Genomic DNA, 22,454 nt, shown 5'->3' with positions numbered 1-22,454 from the left:
GTACTCCAAAATCAAAAATTTCAAATATGGGATAATAAGAAGAGAAAGATATTTGAGAAATTATATGAATGTATTCTCATATCTCCAGGGACACCTATATCTCTAAACGATGTCTATGCCAATAAGTAATTTTTCCAGAAAGAAAGCAATCTCATTGTAATCAATTTAAAACTACTTTTCATACTTAGAAAGCAATGATTCTGAATACAAACTTTTGTCATGAATATTACTAGTAGACAAGAAGGGTGAGTTGTTAAATTGGCATAATGAATTCTTATGGGTTGAAGTGAATAGTTAGAGCAAAATAATTGAGGACATTAAAATTATTTTTAAAGCATCACAGTGTTTGAATAACACATATTACAATATGTTGCAGCTGTTAGTGACAAGAAATAATGTTTTTAAGGAAGCAATCTTCAATTAACCATTTCCTCTTTCAGTGGGATAATTTATGGAAATGAAATGAGGCTAATAAGCCAGAAAGAATGGGAGGAAAGAAAGAAGTTAAATAAATTGCTTCCTTTTGTAACAATAAAAAGTCAAGATATCCATCATTTGGCCAGAAATATCGCGTTGCTAAAGGCCTTATTTAGTATTTGATTCTCTTCCAATATAGCAGAAACAGAAGGCATCACATTTCAGCTTTCCATTTATTTCACTCTCCATTTTAACCCCATAAATGTCTCCCAAGATTGAAATGCTAATAATGTAAGAATCTTAGGATATTTGATTGCATGTAGAAAAGACAGAGATAGGTGAGGTAGTGAACCATATATGTATTCAACTATTTGATGTCTGCTGTCATTTTTGATATTCTCACCCTTTAGGTTATTAAAAAGCTGAATTTCATAAATAATGAAACAATTTGGGAGAGGGAAAATAATTGCAAATTATTTTAAATATTTAGCAAATTCAGTTAGTTGTCAAACTACATAAAGAGAAATCTAATTCCACTTGTTTTCATCACATTGTAATTTTAATATTTTACACTGTAAATTTTTTGCCAATATTATTCAATGTAAAAGGTCAAGTAAAGGAGGAAAGGAAATGTTGTCCACCAACTCATGGTGACACAGAAAGCTGGAGATATGCACTTCTTATTATAAACAACATTACTTAGATTTTTCTTACTGGATTCTGATTATTTTCTCCAGAAATACAAGTGGTACTTTATAAATAGAAAAGACTCTAATTTGACTTCAAGTGGATGAATAATAAATATTTCCTAAAGTAGCAGTAGCTGAAAAGGCATTTCATGGATGAATTAATAACTCTTGGGAAGCTATAAAATATTTAAAAATAAAAAAAGAAGGGCTTCCCTGGTGGCGCAGTGGTTGAGTCCGCCTACCGATGCAGGGGACACGGGTTCGTGCCCCAGTCTGGGAAGATCCCACATGCCGCAGAGCGGCTGGGCCCGTGAGCCATGGCCGCTAAGCCTGCCCGTCCGGAGACTGTGCTCCGCGACGGGAGAGGCCACAAAGTGAGAGGCCCGCGTATCACAAAAAAATAAATAAATAAATAAAATAAAATATAAAAAGAAGACAAAAGTTTCACTCATCCTTAACATTCATCCTTGACATTCATGTATATTTTGGGCCTGACTGAATATTAAGATGGTTAACAACTGATTTAATAATCTTATATACTGTAGTGCACTTAACACAAATTTACAGCTATATAACAGGGGTACTAGTTGTTTATTCATCACAATAATGCTTAGTATAATATTTCTCCAGTGTTTTGTGTGATGCTTATACCAGCTAGCTTCTCAGTAAACGTTGCATGTGAGTTTGCATGCATACATGTGCCTAGAAATGTGTGCGTATGTATTAAAGTCCATATGCTCAATACATCTATTTCTCAAGTGCAAAAAAGACTCAATCAATGAAACCTTAGAGAACATTTAAACTTATAATTTATCAAATTGCTAAAATAAATTTAAATTTTAAACTATTTTGTTTTATGCCCTAAATTAAGATCTGTCTCTGGTGCTGGGAAATAATTATCAAGCAGAATACGACACTTGGAATTTTACAATTCAAGGAGTTTCCAGCTTTCCTTGAATTCACAGATACCTGTGGATTTGTGTTAAAATGCTCTTGTCAGTGTATAGATAGGCAGATGGATAAACAGAGAGATATGACTAGGATATTTTAATTTTATTGTTCATAGGTAATTATTGTAGAAAGAATTGCTAGTATCTTATTTGTAAGGTATATATTGATTTAAAATACACAAATTAAATTGACATGTTTTGAAGTTAACTATGAAGCCATTTTAATAATGTGCTTAATAATCTTGGGATATCAGAGGCCTCAATGCTTCTTAGTATAGGGAGGGCTGAAACTCAATTATTTTAAAAAGCAACACCAATATGAAGATATCTACTGTACTATATAGTTTATATTAAATGTCTGATATGTCTTATTTTCATGACTTTATAGCAAATTCTTTACCAAGAAAACACATATAATTTACATGGCAGAGTAAAATTACCATGTGAATTTACACCTTTAAAAATAAGGAAACATGAACTTTAATGTTCAATTTACATTTTCCGAAGAGATATGATAGATGATGGAAAACACCCATTTGCTGAAGTAGAAACCTTCCATAAACAATAATAAAAATACCACCTTGTATTTTATTTAATATGTTTTCCTTATAAGTTTTGGAATTAAAAAATACAGCATGTTTAAGAACTTTTCATTTACAACAGTTAAATTATAGATGTATAAATTGGGTGATCTCTGATGACGTATTTAAAAGCTTTAATAAGGAACAATGATAGCACAAAATATTTGAAATCTCTTCTTCTTATTCAGGTTGTGTGTGCAGGTCTTGCGTACATGTGCTATGAATAAATGGATTATTGGCCTAACGTAATGTCAGAAGACTACTGTGGTGAGGATTGATTTTCTCCAGTGAAAACAGTTTCAGAAAAGGTTTACAAAAGTTATGGAAGACACTACTATAATAATTTCATTCTAGGATGCATGCTCCTTTATATTTAACATCTCTGATATCAGAATGTCTTACAGTTGTTCTCCATCTGAGTTGAAGTTGCTTTCTTCCAGAAATAATTTGTTCTTACTTCTTCCAGACACGTGAGACCCTACTAAGCTGACAGCTCCTTAAATTAAAGTTTTGTCTGAAGCTTTTGGTCCACGCCGTTGGTGTGAATTCAGAAATTAAACCTTCATGAGGGCCACCTTTGTGGTTCAAGGAGTAAAACAGGCAAATTTCTTTGCTATCTTCTTTCGGTTGGGAATTTATTTGTGAATTCAGAAATTAAACCTTCATGAGGACCACCTTTGTGGTCCAAGGAGTAAAACAGGCCAATTTCTTTGCTATCTTCTTTCGGTTGGGAATTTATTTCTCCTTTGTGCCAATACTGAAGCATATTGCGTTCTGGCTTGATGCTGGGACCATATATTAGATTGTCCATTTTGGGCAGTTTTTCTCTCCAAGCAGTACATAAAATAATGGTGCATCTTACATTCAGTGACGTCTTAGACTTGATACAATTTGGTAATTTATTAAAGTTAGGGATTTTTTTAAGGACTGACATCAGCTCATCTATCAAATCTTGAGGCTTCTCTTGGGGCCAAATGCTCAGATTCATAGTTGGATTTTCTACATGTATAATAGAAGCTAAAGCACAGACCAGATTAGCATTGCTCCAAAATACTAAATTTATAGCTCTGCACACCATAAAGATGACACTGCCAGAGATATTTTATGAAATTTTGGAACAATTTTGGAATGATTTCATTTAAATTATGCCAACCAAGACATAAATTGAGATGAACTAGTTGTGGAGATAATGAAGAAGGTTGAATTCTGCCATCATTTTACTGTGGGTTGTTGGAAAGGAAATGCATGTATGTAGAACAGCCAAGAGAACTATTACAAAGTGAAATTCAATGATGGCATTAATGTAGAAGTTAGGACATAAAATATTTCAAAGATACAAAAATCTAAGATGTTAATTTTCAAAAATTGTTACTTCTGGTATAGCTTTTTCCTTTCTGGACATGTAGATCATAATACAGCTCGTTTAGTAAAGAAGGAAGAATGAGAGGTAGTTTAAAGGTAAATTGACTCAACCACTTATGCTCTTGAATGCAAAGTCAGACAAGCTCCAATTCTGTGCACAACAGTTATTTTAGGAAAGGGAACATACTGGAGGTTTCTCGTTAGCATTGTGTATGAGTGAATGGGAAGACAAGAAGATCTGCTAGCAGATATATTTAGGGTTTTGTACTGAAATTTCCCAAGGCAAAAGGCTACCAGTGATGGAGGAGAGTGTGCTGCACCAAGGGGAAGTGGAGCTGGATTCTTCTGTTTCACCTGGTCCAGCTCACCATTAGCGCTGCCTTTACAAGAGAACGAACAGAGCACTGAGTAAGTGTTAAAGGTTTCATCGAGAGTGAAATGTCTTCCACCTTAATTCTGAGTTATTTTATACAGTCCCTCTATTAAAACCTCAGGAGATGTAAAATATAGAGTTTTACACAATATGTTTACCATTACAGCTGGAACTGATGGTCCTGAAGTGTATAATTGGCTTCAGGTTGCTTAGCAGTTTCTGTGAAAACATCTCATATCTTTATATGTTTCCATATGAGCACATATATTTTATTCAATGTGAGACGGGACATTAGCAAGGCAACATACATGATTTAATAGGGCTGAGCTCTGGATTTCTGCCCATTTTACTGTCAAAGATTGACATCACCTATTCCAAGATAATTCACTGATTCCTAATGGTAAGACTCAGTCTGACCATATGGGAATGTCTGACTTAGTTTCCAAACATTTGAAATTTACTGTAATCTATGGTGTATATTTTTTATGTTTGGTCAATTAGCAAGACAAGCAGACAAGGAATAAAGAGGCCTTCAAAATAGGGAATGTTTTTACTACTGCAGAGCTTCTTGAACTATTTTACCATTTCCTCCCATATATCACAAGCATCTACTTGGGGTTGTTTTTATACACACACACAGACTCAGTAACATTGAAACACAGAAATTATTTTTCCTCCCTACAGTATTCATTCCAACTGAAGAATCAGAAGAAAAAAGTTATTCACATTCATTTTACTTTCTACAGCTAAGCAATTCTATATTCCCAAAGTTTATAGGGTTGCACCACTCTAATTTCATCAAAACATAACTTTAAAATCTGAAGCACTCTCCAAAGCCCATTCATTCAACTGTTAATAATATTTATTTATCCACAGCCTCACTTTAAAAAGAAGTATGACTTCGGTCAACTTTTCCTTGTATATATGTACACTCATAATTCCAGCATATATGTCACTTTGAAAAAACACTAACTGGGTCTATGAAGGGACTGATTGCTAAAAAAAATGGATGTATTAATAAGATATATATATATATATATTTCTCTAGCAATCTTCAAAACATAGCACGGTATCCTACATAAAGTGGTTTGCAACTATAATTTATTAGTTAATTGGTTTATGATATTTCTTAAAGATTCCACTTCTGAATACAATGGTATTAATAACAATGTATGACAAATCATTTTCACAATAAATAACGGATGCTATTTAGATCAAATCTCTATTGAGAAACAAAAGTTTGTAAGTATTATGCTATAGCTTGAAATTTTTAGATAATTCATTCAACAAATATTTATTAAATATCTACAATATTCACAATATTGCAACTGTTACAGACCTAGAGATAAAAAAGTGAGCAAAATAGCAAGGTCCATATTGACATGGAGATTAAATCCGACTGGAAATGAGCTCTACTTACATCATCTTGTTTCTTTTACTTCTAGTTAGTTAACATTAGCCTCTCTATATCTAAGCAAATATACTCTTTAATAAAAGGAATATTTCATAATGCTGTATTGTTGAAAAGCTGCTGATCATAATTCAATATTTCTACATGAAATAAATGGAAAACTAGTGGATATTTTGTTGTCCAATTGAAATATGCCATCCGAAAAATTAAATGAGGATGTGTCAACAATGCACTAAATCCGTATAAAGACAAAAACTTATATGCTCCAATCTAGTGGTATTTTTTTTTATAATGAGAGCGATAACAGACAGGAAAACAAATAACAGATAAGGAAATTTTGCAAGCAAAATGAATTCAAAATATAGGCCCAATTTGTGGCTACCTGTCTCCTGGTATTGGCATCCCCCAAACAACTGTGCGGACATTCATGAATCACATACCAGTACATGTAGGATACACACAGGGACTTTCAGAAAGTCAACTAGGTTTTGGAATGTTGCTGGGTGCTATTCGTACAGTGTGTTTTCTTTCTTAACATTCATGAACCATGAATGTTCTACACACAGAATTAGTAAATCAAATCCAAGTAAATGATAAAAAATAGTATACCTGCTTTTAAGATTAATGTAAAACGCACCAAAAAAGTTAAAGGATAATTACGTTCAATTACATGTAAAATGTTTACATTTGATAGCCATTTTTAACTGAGCTGCTCGTTAGCAGTGATGTCACTGCTGAGTTTTCCCAGCAGGGGGAAGCATAGCCTAATTATTGTTTTTGTAAAGGGTTGAAGTGGGGGTGGGGGGGATGAGCTATACTACCATTTTACTGCGTTTTAAATGAAGACTGGTTGATATTTCATCATTAAATAAGCAACTTGACATTAAATAGGCCTTGACATCATTTAGGAAACATAAAACGAACTTGGTCCAAAATCCCCAGTTCAAGGGACTATCCTACTAAATCAGAGTGAAGACATCCAAACCATCTTCTACTTGAGTAGGATGCCCAGTAATAATATACTGGGTCTATATTACGAGTATATTAATGAGTAATTTGCATGGCTTATTTTAAGACTACACTTTCTTCTTTGATATATTTAAATGAATATATTTGCTGCCTACTACTCTCCGGTTGCTACCACATACAAAGCGTGCGCTTAAACTTGACTCCTTTTGGTTAACATGAGAAAATTGAGCATTAAGTCTCGTAAGGGTCTAACATCCTGAATTTATCATACCTACAATAATAAAACATAATTCAGTGCTTTGTGTTCATTGGAATTTTCTTTCTACAAGATTTTCTTTCTCTTCAGTTGCACTTCTCTAAGTATTCTGGCAGAGGTGTATAACTTGTATGCATGTGTGCGTATATGCATTATTGCTTATGGTTTTACCCTGGTGTTAGCAAGTTGAAAGATTAAAAATGCTATAACTTACCATGGTGTTGTAAGTCTGAACAGTGAGTCAGTGGATCTCCATTTCTTATATCTTGTCGTCTTGTGCGTCTAAAACAATTATATTTAAAAATTATTACTGTATCTCTATTCCCTCTTGGGAATTTGTCATAAGAACTGAGAAGAGTCAAAGACCCTGGAAGTTTATCAGAAGAGATGCATCTACATCTGCCTAAAAGATTTTTTAAAAGTAGATCATTATACCTATAACAGTAGTCTGCAAGATGATCAAAATGGAAAATAGTATATAAATGTACTAACAATGAACAAAAAGTCTTTCAAAGTATTGATAACAGAAAATTCATGGTTTCTTTTTGCTACTGAATGTCAGTCAGTAAATATCTAACATCTAGAAAATCTAAAATTCTTAGTATCTTAAAATCTGAGGAAAAAGCACAAAATATAGAAGAGCAACCCATTTATTCAATGAATAGAATTAAACTTCTTTTCCTAATCTCTAATGAGGGAGTAAGCCTGAAAATTAAAACTCACATGAATGTTCTCTTTCTCTTAATACTTACACATAATTCCTTAAATAGACTTTTGTTAAATTATACTATTAAGACTATGAATTCTACTTGTAAGTTAGTCTTTAATTTTTCTTTTTGGTTGCTATACCAACTTTTTTTTATAAAACATTTCTTTTATGATTACATGGTTTTGATTGCAAACCAATTTACCTGCGAAGTGAATAAAAGGACAAAAACAACAACAAATACCGTGGAGCAAGGCTCCTCCTTTTATCAGAGGAAGGTGGGAGAGAAGACGAACTTACCTCTAAAAGAAAAGCTAAATTTGCTATAAAACTCGAAATTAATTTCTCCTGCATTCTACTGCTCAGATCATGTTACTTACAGTGCATTCTGGGAGTCCTCTCTCTACATTTGGCTACTGGTTGACTGGGAGGAAGGAGGTTGGCTCCAGCCGTTGTGGTGCCAACTAGATGTGTAGTTGGAGTAGAAGGCTAAAACTGGAGACTGGCTCTGTGTGACTGACTCGAAAAGACTGGGGACACTTGCCCATCTGTTTTCTGCATCTATTTTAATGGGTATTGTCTTGCTGCAAAGTTAGTTACCATCCTTGAAAAGAGCTCTCACAAAGGCCACTGAGAATTGCAAACATGGAATTTGTTACTGTATTCATAAATTTAGAAGTCCCAGGTATTTATAGATTTCTATTTGTAGAATTGGTGAGACTATCAAACAGATGTTGCACATTTTAAAATTGAGCCAACAAGGGAACTTGTGAAACACGAACCACAAAGCATTTGGGAAGGCGTTTTTTATTGCCATTGAAGCTTTTGAAAAATGCCGTCACAAAGAATATATAAATTGTGAGGCCTCTAAACATCCTTTTCAAAGACACATGAAATTGGATTAAGTAAAATCTGCAAGGCACAACAAAAATGTGTTAATGATAATTCCTTCAATCTTGGATTCTAGGTATGCAATAAACACATTTCAAATGTATAATAACATCCAGCTTTTTAACTTATTATAGATGTAGTTATGATCTTATTTTTATCTTCTCTCTCATTAATAAAAGCTTAAAATTCAAATGGATTATTACTAAATTAGGCAATGTTATATATTTTCACATGGAAAGGAAATAATACCCATTTTTAGTTCAAACATGAATTTCACACTTTCAAGCAACATTAGAGGCTCTTTAGAGCTAACTGATTTTAAGAAGCATAAAACCTTATTCTTAATTAATTTAATTTAATTGCTGTGAAAACAGCATATTCCTATTTATTAAATTATCCATGGTTTCTTTGATCAATAACACATTACCTCCACACTAAGTTCTTGTTTTAAATTTAAACTTCCAACAAAGTCAATACGTATATGAAAGTAATACCAACATGTTGTCTAAATTCTGAATATTGAAGGCTTAAGAAAATTGCATATTTATTAAGTGGAATAATAATTTAATATTTATTATTTAATATTATTATTAACAAGGTAACTGTGTTTTAATCCATATGGACTGACTATATGAAAGATTTAAGTTGTAGATGATTTAACACTACAGTCAATATTATCTAGTGTGTAATCAAAATATTTAAGTAGATATTAGGGTTATTTCTTTTCCCTAATATTTTTCCAAAACCTTTAAAATGATCCAAATGTTGTAGAACACATCTCATTAGCAATGAAAAAAGCCACATTCTTACCTTCTTGTAAAACATTAGCTAAGATAAAAAAACAAAACAAATTTTACTGCTCCTATAATGCATTGGCTTAATAATGTTAATTTCTATTAAAGGTTTCAATATGTTCATGTACATACTGTTAATCCTTAGGTTTATATTAGCAAGTATTGTATATTACTTCATCTACTATTGCTTGTTTCTAAAATACTGGTGAATATCAAGGGGCAAAGGTAGCCTTAAGTGAGTAGTAGAGAATACGTTGAAATGACTATTTTGTCAAAATAAGAAAGTGTTTTTGTTTTTTAAAACAAAAGTAAACCAAGCTTGGGTACAACGTTTAGGAGGTGTCTAAGAGTTCCCTGAAGTATAACACCTCATTTTATTCATCAGAAAAAAGGTGATGTATTTATATGAAGAAGTTGTTCCAAAAATGGAATCAGATAAGATAAATATGAAACACTGTGTTTATTTCTAATATTCCTCCTACCTCTTTGCAGTAGGAAAATAGCGAGAGCATGAAGAGCCATCCCAGGCACAGTAAGGGTCTCGGGCAAGGCAGCACTCTGCACAGGCTTTCCCGTAAATATCACATCTGTGTAAAGGGAGCTGTGTGACTCCCACAGTAGAGCCGATATATAGTTGTTGCTGTGGAAAGAGTTTACTGTTAGGACAAAATCTACCTTGTTTTTCAAATCTATTTTTTTCTTAAAAACAACAACAAAAAAGGTTCCAGCTTAGCAAAGATGCATTTATATCTGTGGGTTTAAAAACATTCCATTATTGGTAGTTTCTTCAAAGGCCTGGCAAGAAATGTGACCATTTAAAATAGAGCAAGACCAAAATCTAAATAGTTGACTGAAACAGGTATATTTTATAAGTGTAAAACCAAGGGAAGATAAAGGAAGACAGCAATAGTTATATGTCAATTAAATCTCATAAAAATAAAAAATTTTAGACAGTAAGACACCGAGCAATATAAAGTTCAAACCTTCAGTTTTTGCTCTTAGGTTGCTTTTTAAATTTCTACTGTTTATAATTTTGATTAATCAGATTATCTACATTGTCATGTATTCTGATTGGTCTTGAGGCAGGGATCTTTTGCTTTTGACTCTTGGGTGCCCTACTGAATTGCCTGTAACGCAGTCTGCCCTCCTATAAGAAGGGAAAGGGTGAAGTTTTGGCACTTGCATTGGTAAGAAGTTTTGCTCAACGCTAAATGTCTTGCCTTTGCACTACCTCCAGGAAGATTACTTTAAACAAAAGTACTCAATTACTTCTCATGCGAAAGATCTCAGATAGGGGAATCAAGTACACTCTGGCTGGTGCCGTGGACTTGAACAAAAAACTCAAGTGTTGTGGGAAAAAGTGGGGTATTGGGCATCAACATACCTGGATCCTAGGTCTTGCCTGACATTAACTCTCTTGTGATCTTGGGCCTTTCACATAATTTTTCTAAGACTTAACTTCCTTATTCATAAAATGAGCATGTTTAACTAGATCTTTAAAGTATATATCTAGATAAAATGTCTATGCTGCCACTATCTTCAGTGAATTTGAAATTATCAAAGAAGCCAGAATTGGGGGGAAAAAAGCTTTCTAACAGTAACTACTTCAGGATTTCAATACAAGTTAAAAAGTACCTTTAACAAAGTTGAACCAGTGTAGCATACCAGTTGCAAATTTATGTAAATACAAAATGACATACAAATAAGACTGTTGTGTGACTTTTCTACATTTTACTGTAATTGGTGTCATAGCTCCCTTTCTTGCTTTAGATGACTGAATAATTATAATAAAACATTAAATAAAAGTTGTGAAAATACTGAAACATGACAGTACATATGAAAAAGACCTCAAAAGTGTATTTTAATTTTCCACTATATAAATGAAAATAAGTTACAGAAAAGCCAGTCTCTGAACCATGGTGTGCTCTTTTACTATAACGAATTGTCTAACAGTCAGCAATGGATATAATTAAAACTGCATTTCCAAAAGGCTCTCAAAGATGGGACTACATATGTAAATAGATATGTTTAAATGAAGATGTAAGTAACTATTAGAATCTATGAAATTATTGAGGGTATAAGGAGTACCTTTAGAAAATAATTATATGCTGAAAGCTAACCAACTTACTTATATCTTAATATAAGAAATGGAAAAAAAGGGGTACGAAATAATACAATAAAAACTAAATTATTATGGAGGCAGATATACTGATTGCTTATTCCATTTCAGTAAGTGAAGAATATTTATAGTATATGAACATAGTAGAGTATATAGAATATGGAATATATTACAGAAAATCAACTTCTTACTATATTCACCTTGTATTATTATATTGAAAGATGCTACAAACCATGGCAAATTAAGAAATGATAGTTAAAGTCTCTGGGAGGAAAAGATGAAGTATTATTAAGTTTTTCGGTTGAGAGAAAATTATATTGATTTGTACCGCTCTTAAAGCATCTATAGAACCTGCATGTGATAACAGTTGATCATAATTTGAAAAATATTAACAGGGAACTTAACTAATGGAAAGAAATTCTTTATTCTTTTTTTTCCCCTCCTATTCTTTCTCTCTTCCAAAAGCACCTTTAAAAAAAAAAACTTAGATTGTATTGAAGGCCAGCAATCTCAATATGATAAAAAATGAAACAAACATAATGTTTAAACAACAATTAAACTAGTTAAAATGGGGTAGCAGTTTCTAGAAGCATGGTTGGCATTGGTGAATACAGACATGCCAAACCATATACTGTGGTCATAACTATTTTAAAAGCTACTGACCAAGTTGGTTATACCTAAGAAAAAGATTTCTATGTTTGGCCAATAACTTTTAAGAAGCATGAATGAAATTCATACTTATAGATTTCTATAAGAATATGGCACTGAGTAGTAAAGGAGTTGTTATCCAAATGATAATATCTAAATCTGTCAGATTCCTTTAGGAGAAAATCAGAGAAATAATACATGAGAAGAATATGAAACCAAAAATATGACAACTGAAATTATTGTAATGAAAACCTAAAGTGTGATAAAATGCCCCAAATTAAATACAATTCAATGTAGTTTATATTTAACGATTATTCTGCAGTACTATTAATGATTTTCACAATGAATTATGCTATTTAAATGAAATATGGGGGACGCTTGCAGGCACCATTGAGCATAATCCAGTCACCAGCAAATAACCTGACATGTTTTTCTGCCCAATTTAACATCACCACAGGCTTTCTCACTAACCTCCTTAACAAGTTGTGGTTCATAGCAGGAGATGAGCCCATTTAACCAGAAAATTAGTTGCAACACTGCTTCTCCCTCATGAAACTACTGCCTCAGTTTTAAAATTTCCATGAGCATAAATGAAATTGAGTCACATCTGAATGAAATCAAACTCCAGTCACATCTGAATGGAAATGAAACTCCATCTAATGTTGTGAAAATTTTCCAGTAATGGAAAATGAAGGCTAGGGACACTTTCTTCTAACATAGTATTTTAGGTTGATAAATTGTTTGTGTTTGTTTTTTGGTGAAATGTGTTGCATTTAATAGGCAATTCTTAAGGTAGGTTTAAACACGTTAAAACAGAAAGAAATGATTTACAAAACTAGATGCAATGTAATTAACGTTGACAAAGAAGTCTAGCAGAAAATAAGTAAATAATTTAAAAAATCATTACAGGAAAGAATATCTTGGTCTAGCTACTATCCTGGAAATCCCCGGATTTCCTTGCCAACATTTGACAATTTTTAGATTACAAGAACAGGTGAACACACACTTACGAAGTGTAAGATGACAGTATCAGGTCAATAATATCTGCACTCTGGATTTCTCTAAATAGCTTGGAGATTATCAATCTATTTTGATATGAATGTGTGGAAAGGATATATACTGAGTTTCAGTGGCACAGTATTTTAGCATCCTGTATGAGGAATAATGTATGGTCAGAGATACAACATGTAAACAGTTAAGAAATAAGATTCACCAAATCATTCTCAGATTCAATAATTTTGTATATAAGTTTTCATACAAAACTTGTATGTAAGTTTACAGTGAGTAAAGGGCTCCCTACACCTTCCTGGCTTTTTCTTCTAGGTTATTTAATAATTAATTTCAACTCAGGATCCAAGCCATTTTTTTCTTTTTAGCTACCTTTGATATACTGGATAGAAAGGCTAGGTAACATTTATGTGGAAAAGGTAATTCATTAGAAGTTAAAATTATATTTGTTTTGCCCATATCATTGAGCATTTAGAAGTCATTTGTGTTTCTTAAGAGTCTTGCCAAAGCATTCATTCAACGTGAATGAAAAGACTATTAACACGCTGCCCTTAACCTTTGAATCCATGGAGTTTAATAACATCATTTGGCAGTGACCATTTTGCTGCTTCCCTTTTATATTTAGCCAAACTAAATGTTTTCTCTAGCACACAATACTACTGAAAAAGTAAAATTAACTTTTAAGTAAAAATCCCCCAAAAATATATAGTCCAGTGCATAATTTTATTACCCTATATAATGTATTCTGTTTACACATACAAATTAAATTATAAATTTATTTATATTCTGAAATAGTCACCAATGTTATTTTAAAGGATAGACAGATGAAAATAATTACTGAGTAAATTATATTATAATGACCAAAAAAGAAATGCTATAAATGAAAATTTACAACAAATAGTGATCTAAGAAATATATTTATAGGACATATATGAGACTGGTCAAAAGCACGAGGGCAATGAAAATTATCTTTAGTTTCCTACTAGTTATTGTAAGAATTTTTTCTCTTGTTTTTTGAACAACTGTTAATAAATCCATAAAATCTGATGGAACATATTTATCTATTTGAAACATAAAATTAACAAAATATAGAATATAGTACCTGCTTAGTGGAAAGCTCCATTGCTGAAATAGCAGTTGGTTCCTAAAGAAGAAAAACAAAATGTGAATTGTTTAGTCAATTAGAAAAGTCATAAAATACCAACATAAATTTCCAAAAAGATAACTTCAGTGCCTGTAAGAAGCACTATAATTGGGAAATAAGACATGTAAAAGAAATTGCATAGACAAGTGTTGTATGTATGGAGCAGACAATAAGTGCATCCTCCAGTTAACGACCATCAGGAACATACCCATGAATCAGGTTGGGTTTATTGCCCACTGTTCATGGGAAGCTCAGTAAGAGGGATGGAAAGGACTTATACGTTTTGGGCTTGCGTTAGGTAACTTAAGGAAGGGTTCCAGGAAGTAGGGCTTTGCTTTGCATTGGATGCTGTCAAAAAGCAGAGGTAATTCTATGATTAGGTATCTTCATAAGTCTTATTTAGGAGGGAAAAACAGTGAAGCTAAAGTAGTGATAGGTAAAGTAGCAATCACTCACTAGGGCAGGGTAGGGAGATATTTGGTCATTTTTATTGTTTGGACAACGTTTACGTTCTTTTCTGTGTTTAGATATTCAGACATGATTACAGAATGGTCTTGCCTTTTTTTTTTTTTTTGATTCATAATGGTCTGAGAATGGCCTCATCTGATGTTGGGGATCTGTGAAAATTTGTATGTTCAACTGGAGAACACCAAGACCATGGCATACGTGAGACTGTCAGGCCAGCTCCTAATAGCGCCAAGGATGAGCTGAGAGTACTAAGCTGGTTTCCAGCTGTCAAGAACTGTGAGAGCTCAGTTGGGATGAGATTATTTCTTTATTATTAAAATGACTAAGACACAAAGACCTTCACTTCAGGTCTCTGCTGGAGAACATAATCTCTTTAATTTCTATCAACAGGCTCATCTAGAGCAGTCAGGACTAGGGAAGTAATCACCAATACACTTTGCTGAAGTGTTCTGCTAAAGCTTATCATAAACCTATGTATGTTGCATAAATAAAGACTGTTCTTTGAATAACTTAGACCACCAAAAGGCTATTCACCTGAATGTATTCGCTTATACTCTTAGATTCACTTTCATTTAACTGTGCTCCATCCTATGTCTCATCAATGACAAACACAACTCTAAGAAGAAACGGCTGGGGGGTTTCAGAGACAGCTGATGACAAAGAGGCTTAGGTGGGAAGAACAAAATCCTGAAAGGTCTCCCTGTGTAGGTGACTGAAGTTAAGCCCTGAAGAAAGGGTAAAGAGTTGCACTCTGGGGTCAAATGTATGGGTTCAAATAGTAGTAACACAAACTTGGCCAGAAGTGTGATACTAGGTGTGGTATAGAATCTCGAATTTAGTTTTCTCATCTGAAAAATGAAAACAATGGTACCTTCCTCATAGGACTGCTAAGACGATTAAATGAATGAATAAATATAAAATACTTTACAAATGTGCTCATCACACAGTGTTTATTCAAATCTCTCCTCTTTCACATGCACAACATACACACTCAACACATGTGCACACACACTCCCATATCCTTACCTTGCTTTAGTTTTTCTCTCGAGTGCTTATCACTATCTAGAAATATATATAACATTTATGCATATATGATTTATATATGACATTTATCTTGAGTCATATAGGTATAGGAGGTGAGTTTCCTCCGATACCTCAAAGCTCTTATCTGAAGGTAGGGAGTAAGAGTAAGGAACTAAGGATTGAGAGGAGGGAGGAAAAGTCAATAAAAAGTAGGTCACATAAGTACCACTGAGACAAAATCTGAGGATAGTAGACAATGACTCTCTAAACTATCCACTGAGGCTTGTACCAAGAAAAGTTTTATACATATATAAATATATGGAAATATTCCATTACTCTTTGGATGCCCACAGGGTTGTTAAATCTCCCACACCCTCAGTTGTGACTCTTGCTTGCCCTTTTGCCTGTCAGGGAAGTGCTGGGGCAAAAACTGAAAGACACACAGTGGGAAACAGAGGTGAGGTTGACAGGATATGAGGACAGCAGCAGAGGCATCTCACATGTTTTTTTTTTTTGAATTTATGAATTTTACTTTTTTATACAGCAGACTCTTATTAGTCATCCATTTTATACACATCAGTGTATACATGTCAATCCCAATCGGCCAATTCATCACCCCCCCCCCACCCCTGCTCCTTTCTCCCCTTGGTGTCCACACGTTTGTTCTCTACGTCTCTGTCTCAATTTCTGCCCTGCAATCCCGTTCATCTGTACCATTTTTCAACATTCCACATATATGCGATAATATACAATATTTGTTTTTCTCTTTCTGACTTACTTCACTCTGTATGACAGTTTCTAGATTCATCCACGTCTCTACAAATGATCCAATTTCATTCCTTTTTATGGCTGAGTAATATTCCATTGTATGTATGTACCACATCTTCTTTATCCATTCATCTGTCGATGGGCATTTAGGTTGCTTCCATGACCTGGCTATTGCAAACAGTGCTGCAATGAACGTTGGGGTGCATGTGTCTTTTTGAATTATGGTTTTCTCAGGGTATATGCCCAGTAGTGGGATGGCTGGGTCATATGGTAATTCTATTTTTAGTTTTTTAAGGAGCCTCCATAGTGGCTGTATCAATTTACATTCCCACCAACAGTGCAAGAGGGTTCCCTTTTCTCCAAACCCTCTCCAGCATTTGTTGTTTGTAGATTTTCTGATGATGGCCATTCTAACTGGTGTGAGGTGATACCTCATTGTACTTTTGATTTCATTTCACTAATAATTAGTGATGTTGAGCAGCTTTTCATGTGCTTCTTGGCCATCTGTATGTCTTCTTTGGAGAAATGTCTATTTAGGTCTTCTGCGCATTTTTGGATTGGGTTGTTTGTTTTTTAATATTAAACGGCATGAGCTGTTTATATATTTTGGAGATTAACCCTTTGTCTGTTGATTCATTTGCAAATAATTTTTTTTTAAGAGTTTCTGTTCTGGTTCTGTAAAACATACCATTGGTAATTTGATAGAAATTGCACTGAATCTGTAGATTGCTTGGGGTAGTACAGTCATCTCCACAATATTGATTCTTCCAATCCAAGAACATGGTATATCTCCCCATCTGTTGGTATCATCTTTAATTTCTTTCAACAGTGTCTTATAGTTTCTGCGTACAGGTCTTTTTGTCTCCTTAGGTAAGCTTATTCATAGGTATTTTATTCTTTTTGTTGCAATGGGAGTGTTTACCTAATTTCTCTTTCAGCATTAGTGTATAGGAATGCAAGAAATTTCTGTGCATTCATTTTGTATCCTGCAACTTTACCAAATTCATTGATTAGCTCTAATAGTTTTCTGGTGGCATCTTTAGGATTCTCTATGTATAGTATCATGTCATCTGCAAAGAGTGACAGTTTTACTTCTTCTTTTCCAATTTCTATTCCTTTTATTTCTTTTTCTCCTCTGACTGCCATGGCTAGGACTTCCAAAACTATGTTGCATAATAGTGGTGAGAGTGGACATCCTTGTCTTGTTTGTGATCTTTAGGAAATGATTTCAGTTTTCCACCATTAAGAATGATGTTTGGGGCTTCCCTGGTGGCGCAGTGGTTGAGAGTCCACCTGCCAATGCAGGGGACACAGGTTCGTGCCCCGGTCCGGGAAGATCCTACATGTTGCGAGGCGGCTGGGTCCGCGAGCCATGGCTGCTGAGCCTGCACGTCCGGAGCCTGTGCTCTGCAACTGGAGAGGCCACAACAGTGAGAGGCCTGCGTACTGCAAAAAAAAAAAAAAAAAAAAAAAAGAATGATGTTTGCTGTGGGTTTGTTATATATGGCCTTTATTATGTTGAGGTAGTTTCCCTCTATGCCCACTTTCTGGAGAGTTTTTACCATAAATGCGTATTGAGTTTTGTCAAAAGCTTTTTCTGCATCTGTTGAGATGATCATATGGTTTTTATTCTTCAATTTGTTAATATGGTATATCACATTGATTGATTTGCATATACTGAAGAATCCTTGCATCCTTGGGATAAATCCCACTTGATCATGGTGTACGATCCTTTTAATGTGTTGGTGGATTCTGCAGGCTAGTATTTTGTTGAGGATTTCTGCATCTATATTCATGAATAATATTGGTCTGTAATTTTCCTTTGTAGTATCTTTGGTTTTGGTATCAGGGTGATGGTGGCCGCAAGAATGAATTTGGGAGTGTTCCTTCCTGTGCAATTTTTAATTAATTAATTATTTATGGCTGTGTTCGGTCTTCGTTTCTGTGCATGGGCTTTCTCTAGTTGTGGCGAGCGGGGGCCACTCTTCATCGCGGTGCATGGGCCTCTCACTGTTGCAGCCTCTCTTCTTGTGGAGCACAAATTCCAGATGCAAAGGCTCAGTAGTTGTGGCTCACAGGCCTAGCTGCTCCGCGGCATGTGGGATCTTCCCAGACCAGGGCTCGATCCTGTGTCCCCTGCATTGGCAGGCAGATTCTCAGCCACTGCGCCACCAGGGAAGCCCCCTGTGCAATTTTTTGGAAGAGTATGAGAAGGATGGGTGTTAGCTGTTCTCTAAATGTTTGAAAGAATTCACTTGTGAAGCCATCTAGTTCTGGACTTTTGTTTTTTGGAAGATTTTTAATCACAGTTTCAATTTCATTACTTGTGATTGGTCTGTTCATATTTTCTATTTCTTCCTTGTTCAGTCTTGGAAGGTTATACCTTTCTAAGAATTTGTCCATTTCTTCCCGGTTGTCCATTTTATTGGCATAGAGTTGCCTGTAGTAGTCTCTTAGGATTTTTTGTATTTCTGCAGTGTCCGTTGTAACTTCTTTTTCATTTCTAATATTGACTTGAGTCCTCTCCCTCTTTTTCTTGATGAGTCTGACTAATGGTTTATCAATTTTGTTTATCTTCTTAAAGAACCAGCCTTTAGTTTTATTGATCCTTGCTACAGTTTTTTTTTTTGTTTCTATGACATTTATTTCTGCTCTGATCTTTATGATTTCTTTCCTTCTGCTAACTTTGGGTTTTGTTTGTTCTTCTTTCTCTAGTTCCTTTAGGTGTTAGGTTAGATTATTTGAGATGTTTCTTGTTTCTTTAGGTAGGCTTGTATAGCTATAGACGCCCCTCTTAGAACTGCTTTTGCTGCATCCCATAGGTTTTGGATCGTTGTGTTTTCACTGTCATTTGTCTCCAGGTATTTTCTGATTTCCTCTTTGATGTCTTCAGTGATCTCTTGGTTATTTAGTAACGTATTGTCTAGCCTCCATGTATTTGTGTTTTTTATGTTTATTCCCCTGTAATTGATTTCTACTCTCATAGTGTTGTGGTCAGAAAAGATGCTTGATAGGATTTCAGTTTTCTTAAACTTACTGTGGCTTGATTTGTGACACAAGATGTGATCTATCCTGGAGAAATTTCCATGTGCACTTCAGGAGAATGTGTAATCTGCTGTTTTGGGATGGAATGTCCTATAAATATCAATTAAATCTATCTGGTCTATTGTGTCATTTAAAGCTTCTGTTTCTTCATTTTCATTTTGGATGATCTGTCCATTGGTGTAAGTGAGGTGTTAAAGTCCCCACTATTACTGTGTTACTGTCGATTTCCTCTCTTATAGCTCTTAGCAGTTACCTTATATATTGAGGTACTCCTATGTTGGGTGCATAGACATTTATAATTGTTATATCTTCTTCTTGGATTGATCCCTTGATCACTATGTAGTGTCCTTCCTTTTCTCTTGTAACATTCTTTATTTTAAACTCTATTTTATCTGATATGAGTATTGCTACTCCAGCTTTTATTGATTTCCATTTGCATGGAATATCTTTTTCCATCCCCTCACTTTCAGTCTGAATGTGTCCCTAGGTGTGAAGTGGGTCTCTTGTAGACAGCATATAGATGGGTCTCATTTTTGTATCCATTCAGCCAGTCTGTGTCTTTTGGTTGGAGCATTTAATCCATTCACATTTTAGGTAATTATCTATATGATGTTCCTATTACCATTTTCTTAATTGTTTTGGGTTTGTTTTTGTGCGTCTTTTTCTTCTCTTGTGTTTCCCACTTAGAGAAATTCCTTTAGCATTTGTTGTAGAGCTGGTTTGGTGGTGCTGAATTCTCTTCGCTTCTGCTTGTCTGTAAAGTCTTTGATTTCTCCAACGAATCTGAATGAGATCCTTGCCAGGTAGAGTAATCTTGGTTGTAGGTTCTTCCCTTTCATCACTTTAAGTATATCATGCCACTCCCTTCTGGCTTGTAGAGTTTCCGCTGAGGAATCAGCTGTTAACCTTATGGGAGTTCCCTTGTATGTTGTCATTCTTCTCTTGCTGCTTTTAATAATTTTTCTTTGTCTTTAAATTTTGCCAATTTGATTACTATGTGTTTCGGTGTGTTTCTCCTTGGGTTTATCCTGTATGGGACTCTCTGTGCTTCCTGGACTTGGGTGGCTATTTCCTTTCCCATGTTAGGCAAGTTTTCGACTATAATCTCTTCAAATATTTTCTCGGGTCCTTTCTCTCTCTCTTCTCCTTCTGGGATCCCTATAATGTGAATGTTGTTGCATTTAATGTTGTCTCAGAGGTCTCTTAGGCTTTCTTAATTTCTTTTCATTCTTTTTTCTTTATTCTGTTCTGCAACAATGAATCCCAACATTCTGTCTTCCAGGTCACTTATCTGTTCTTCTGCCTCAGTTATTCTGCTGTTGATTCCTTCTAGTGTATTTTTCATTTCAGTTATTGTACTGTTCATCTCTGTTTTGTTTGTCCTTTAATTCTTCTAGGTCTTTTTTAAACATTTCTTGCATCTTCTCGATCTTTGCCTCCATTCTTTTTCCAAGGTCCTGGATCATCGTCACTGTCACTATTCTGAATTCTTTTTCTGGAAGGTTGCCTGTCTACACTTCATTTAGTTGTTTTTCTGGGGTTTTATCTTGTTCCTTCATCTGGTACATAGCCCTCTGCCTTTTCATCTTGTGTATCTTTCTATGAATGTGGTTTTTGTTCCACAGGCTTCAGGATTGTAGTTCTCCTTGCTTCTGCTGTGTGCCCTCTGGTGCATGAGGCTATCTAAGAGGCTAGTGCAAGTTTCCTGATGGGAGGGACTGGTGGTGGGTAGAGCTGACTGTTGCTCGGGTGGGCAGAGCTCAGTAAAACTTTAATCCACTTGACTGCTGATGGATGGGGCTGGGTTCCCTCCCTGTTGGTTGTTTGGCCTGAGGTGACCCAACACTGGAACCTACCCAGGCTCTTGGCTGGGGCTATTGGCGGACTCTGGGAGGGCTCATGCCAAGGAGTACTTCCCAGAACTTGTGCAGCAAGTGTCCTTGTCCCCACGGTGAGCCACAGCCCCCCCACCCCCACCTCTGCAGGAGACCCTCCAACACTAGCAGGTAGGTCTGGTTCAGTCTCCTATGGGGTCACTGCTCCTTCCCCTGGGTCCCGATGCACACAATACTTTGTGTGTTCCCTCCAAGAGTGGAGTCTCTGTTTTCCCCAGTCCTGTCAGAGTCCTGCAATGAAATCCCACTAGCTTTCAAAGTCTGATTCTCTAGGAATTCCTCCTCCCATTGCGAGACCCCCAGGTTGGGAAGCCTGACTTGGGGCTCAGAACCTTCATTCCTGTGTGTGGACTTCTGTGGTATAAGTGTTCTCCAGTTTGTAAGTCACCCACCCAGCAATTATGGGATTTGATCTTATTGTGATTGCACCCCTCCTACCATCTCACTGTGGCTTCTCCTTTGTCTTTGGATGTGGGGTATCTGTTTTAGTGAGTTCCAGTGTCTTCTTGTTGATGACTCTTCAGCAGTTAGTTGTGATTCTGGTGTTCTTGCAAGAGGGATTGAGAGCATGCCCTTCTACTACATCATTTTGAACCAATCTCTCATATGTTTTCTTAATTGTTTATCTTCCCCTGGCCCCAGCCCTCCCCACCCCCCTACCGCCCGACACACTAATTTAGGCCTGGGATTTGGGGCTGTTTCGTGCACTGCCACATACCTGGGATTGTTGCTCCTACAGTTGACCCTTGAACAAAAGGGGTTTGAACTTTGTGGGTCCACTTAGATGTGGATTTTTTTCAATTGTAAATACTATAGTACTACACCATCAGCGCTGGATGAATCCATTGATGCAAAACCACAGATATGGAGGGCCAACTGTAAAGTTATACTCAGATTTTCCCCTGCCTGAAGGGTTGGTGCGCCTAACCCCCAAGTT

The 22,454-nt window shown here is 35.2% G+C and overlaps 1 protein-coding gene across 2 annotated transcripts in view; it reads right to left on the bottom strand.

The window, feature by feature from the left end:
- The window catches only part of SEMA3A (semaphorin 3A), a 228,951-nt gene that overhangs the window by 9,038 nt on the left and 197,459 nt on the right, over positions 1-22,454 (bottom strand). Inside the window, exons 13-16 of one of the 2 annotated variants that reach the window (XM_032642552.1) lie at positions 14,277-14,318; positions 9,882-10,039; positions 7,223-7,290; positions 1,974-4,379 (exon numbers count right to left, since the gene is read on the bottom strand). In XM_032642552.1, the coding sequence (XP_032498443.1) occupies positions 4,114-4,379; positions 7,223-7,290; positions 9,882-10,039; positions 14,277-14,318 (534 nt within the window). In that variant the 3' untranslated portion in view covers positions 1,974-4,113. Of the gene's footprint in view, positions 1-1,973; positions 4,380-7,222; positions 7,291-9,881; positions 10,040-14,276; positions 14,319-22,454 lie in introns of those variants that run through there. The other variant, XM_032642551.1, reaches the window with a different exon arrangement.

Source organism: Phocoena sinus, chromosome 9 (genome assembly GCF_008692025.1).
Source record: "Phocoena sinus isolate mPhoSin1 chromosome 9, mPhoSin1.pri, whole genome shotgun sequence".
NCBI classification, from domain to species: domain Eukaryota; kingdom Metazoa; phylum Chordata; class Mammalia; order Artiodactyla; family Phocoenidae; genus Phocoena; species Phocoena sinus.
This window is presented reverse-complemented; position numbering and strand designations above follow the sequence as displayed.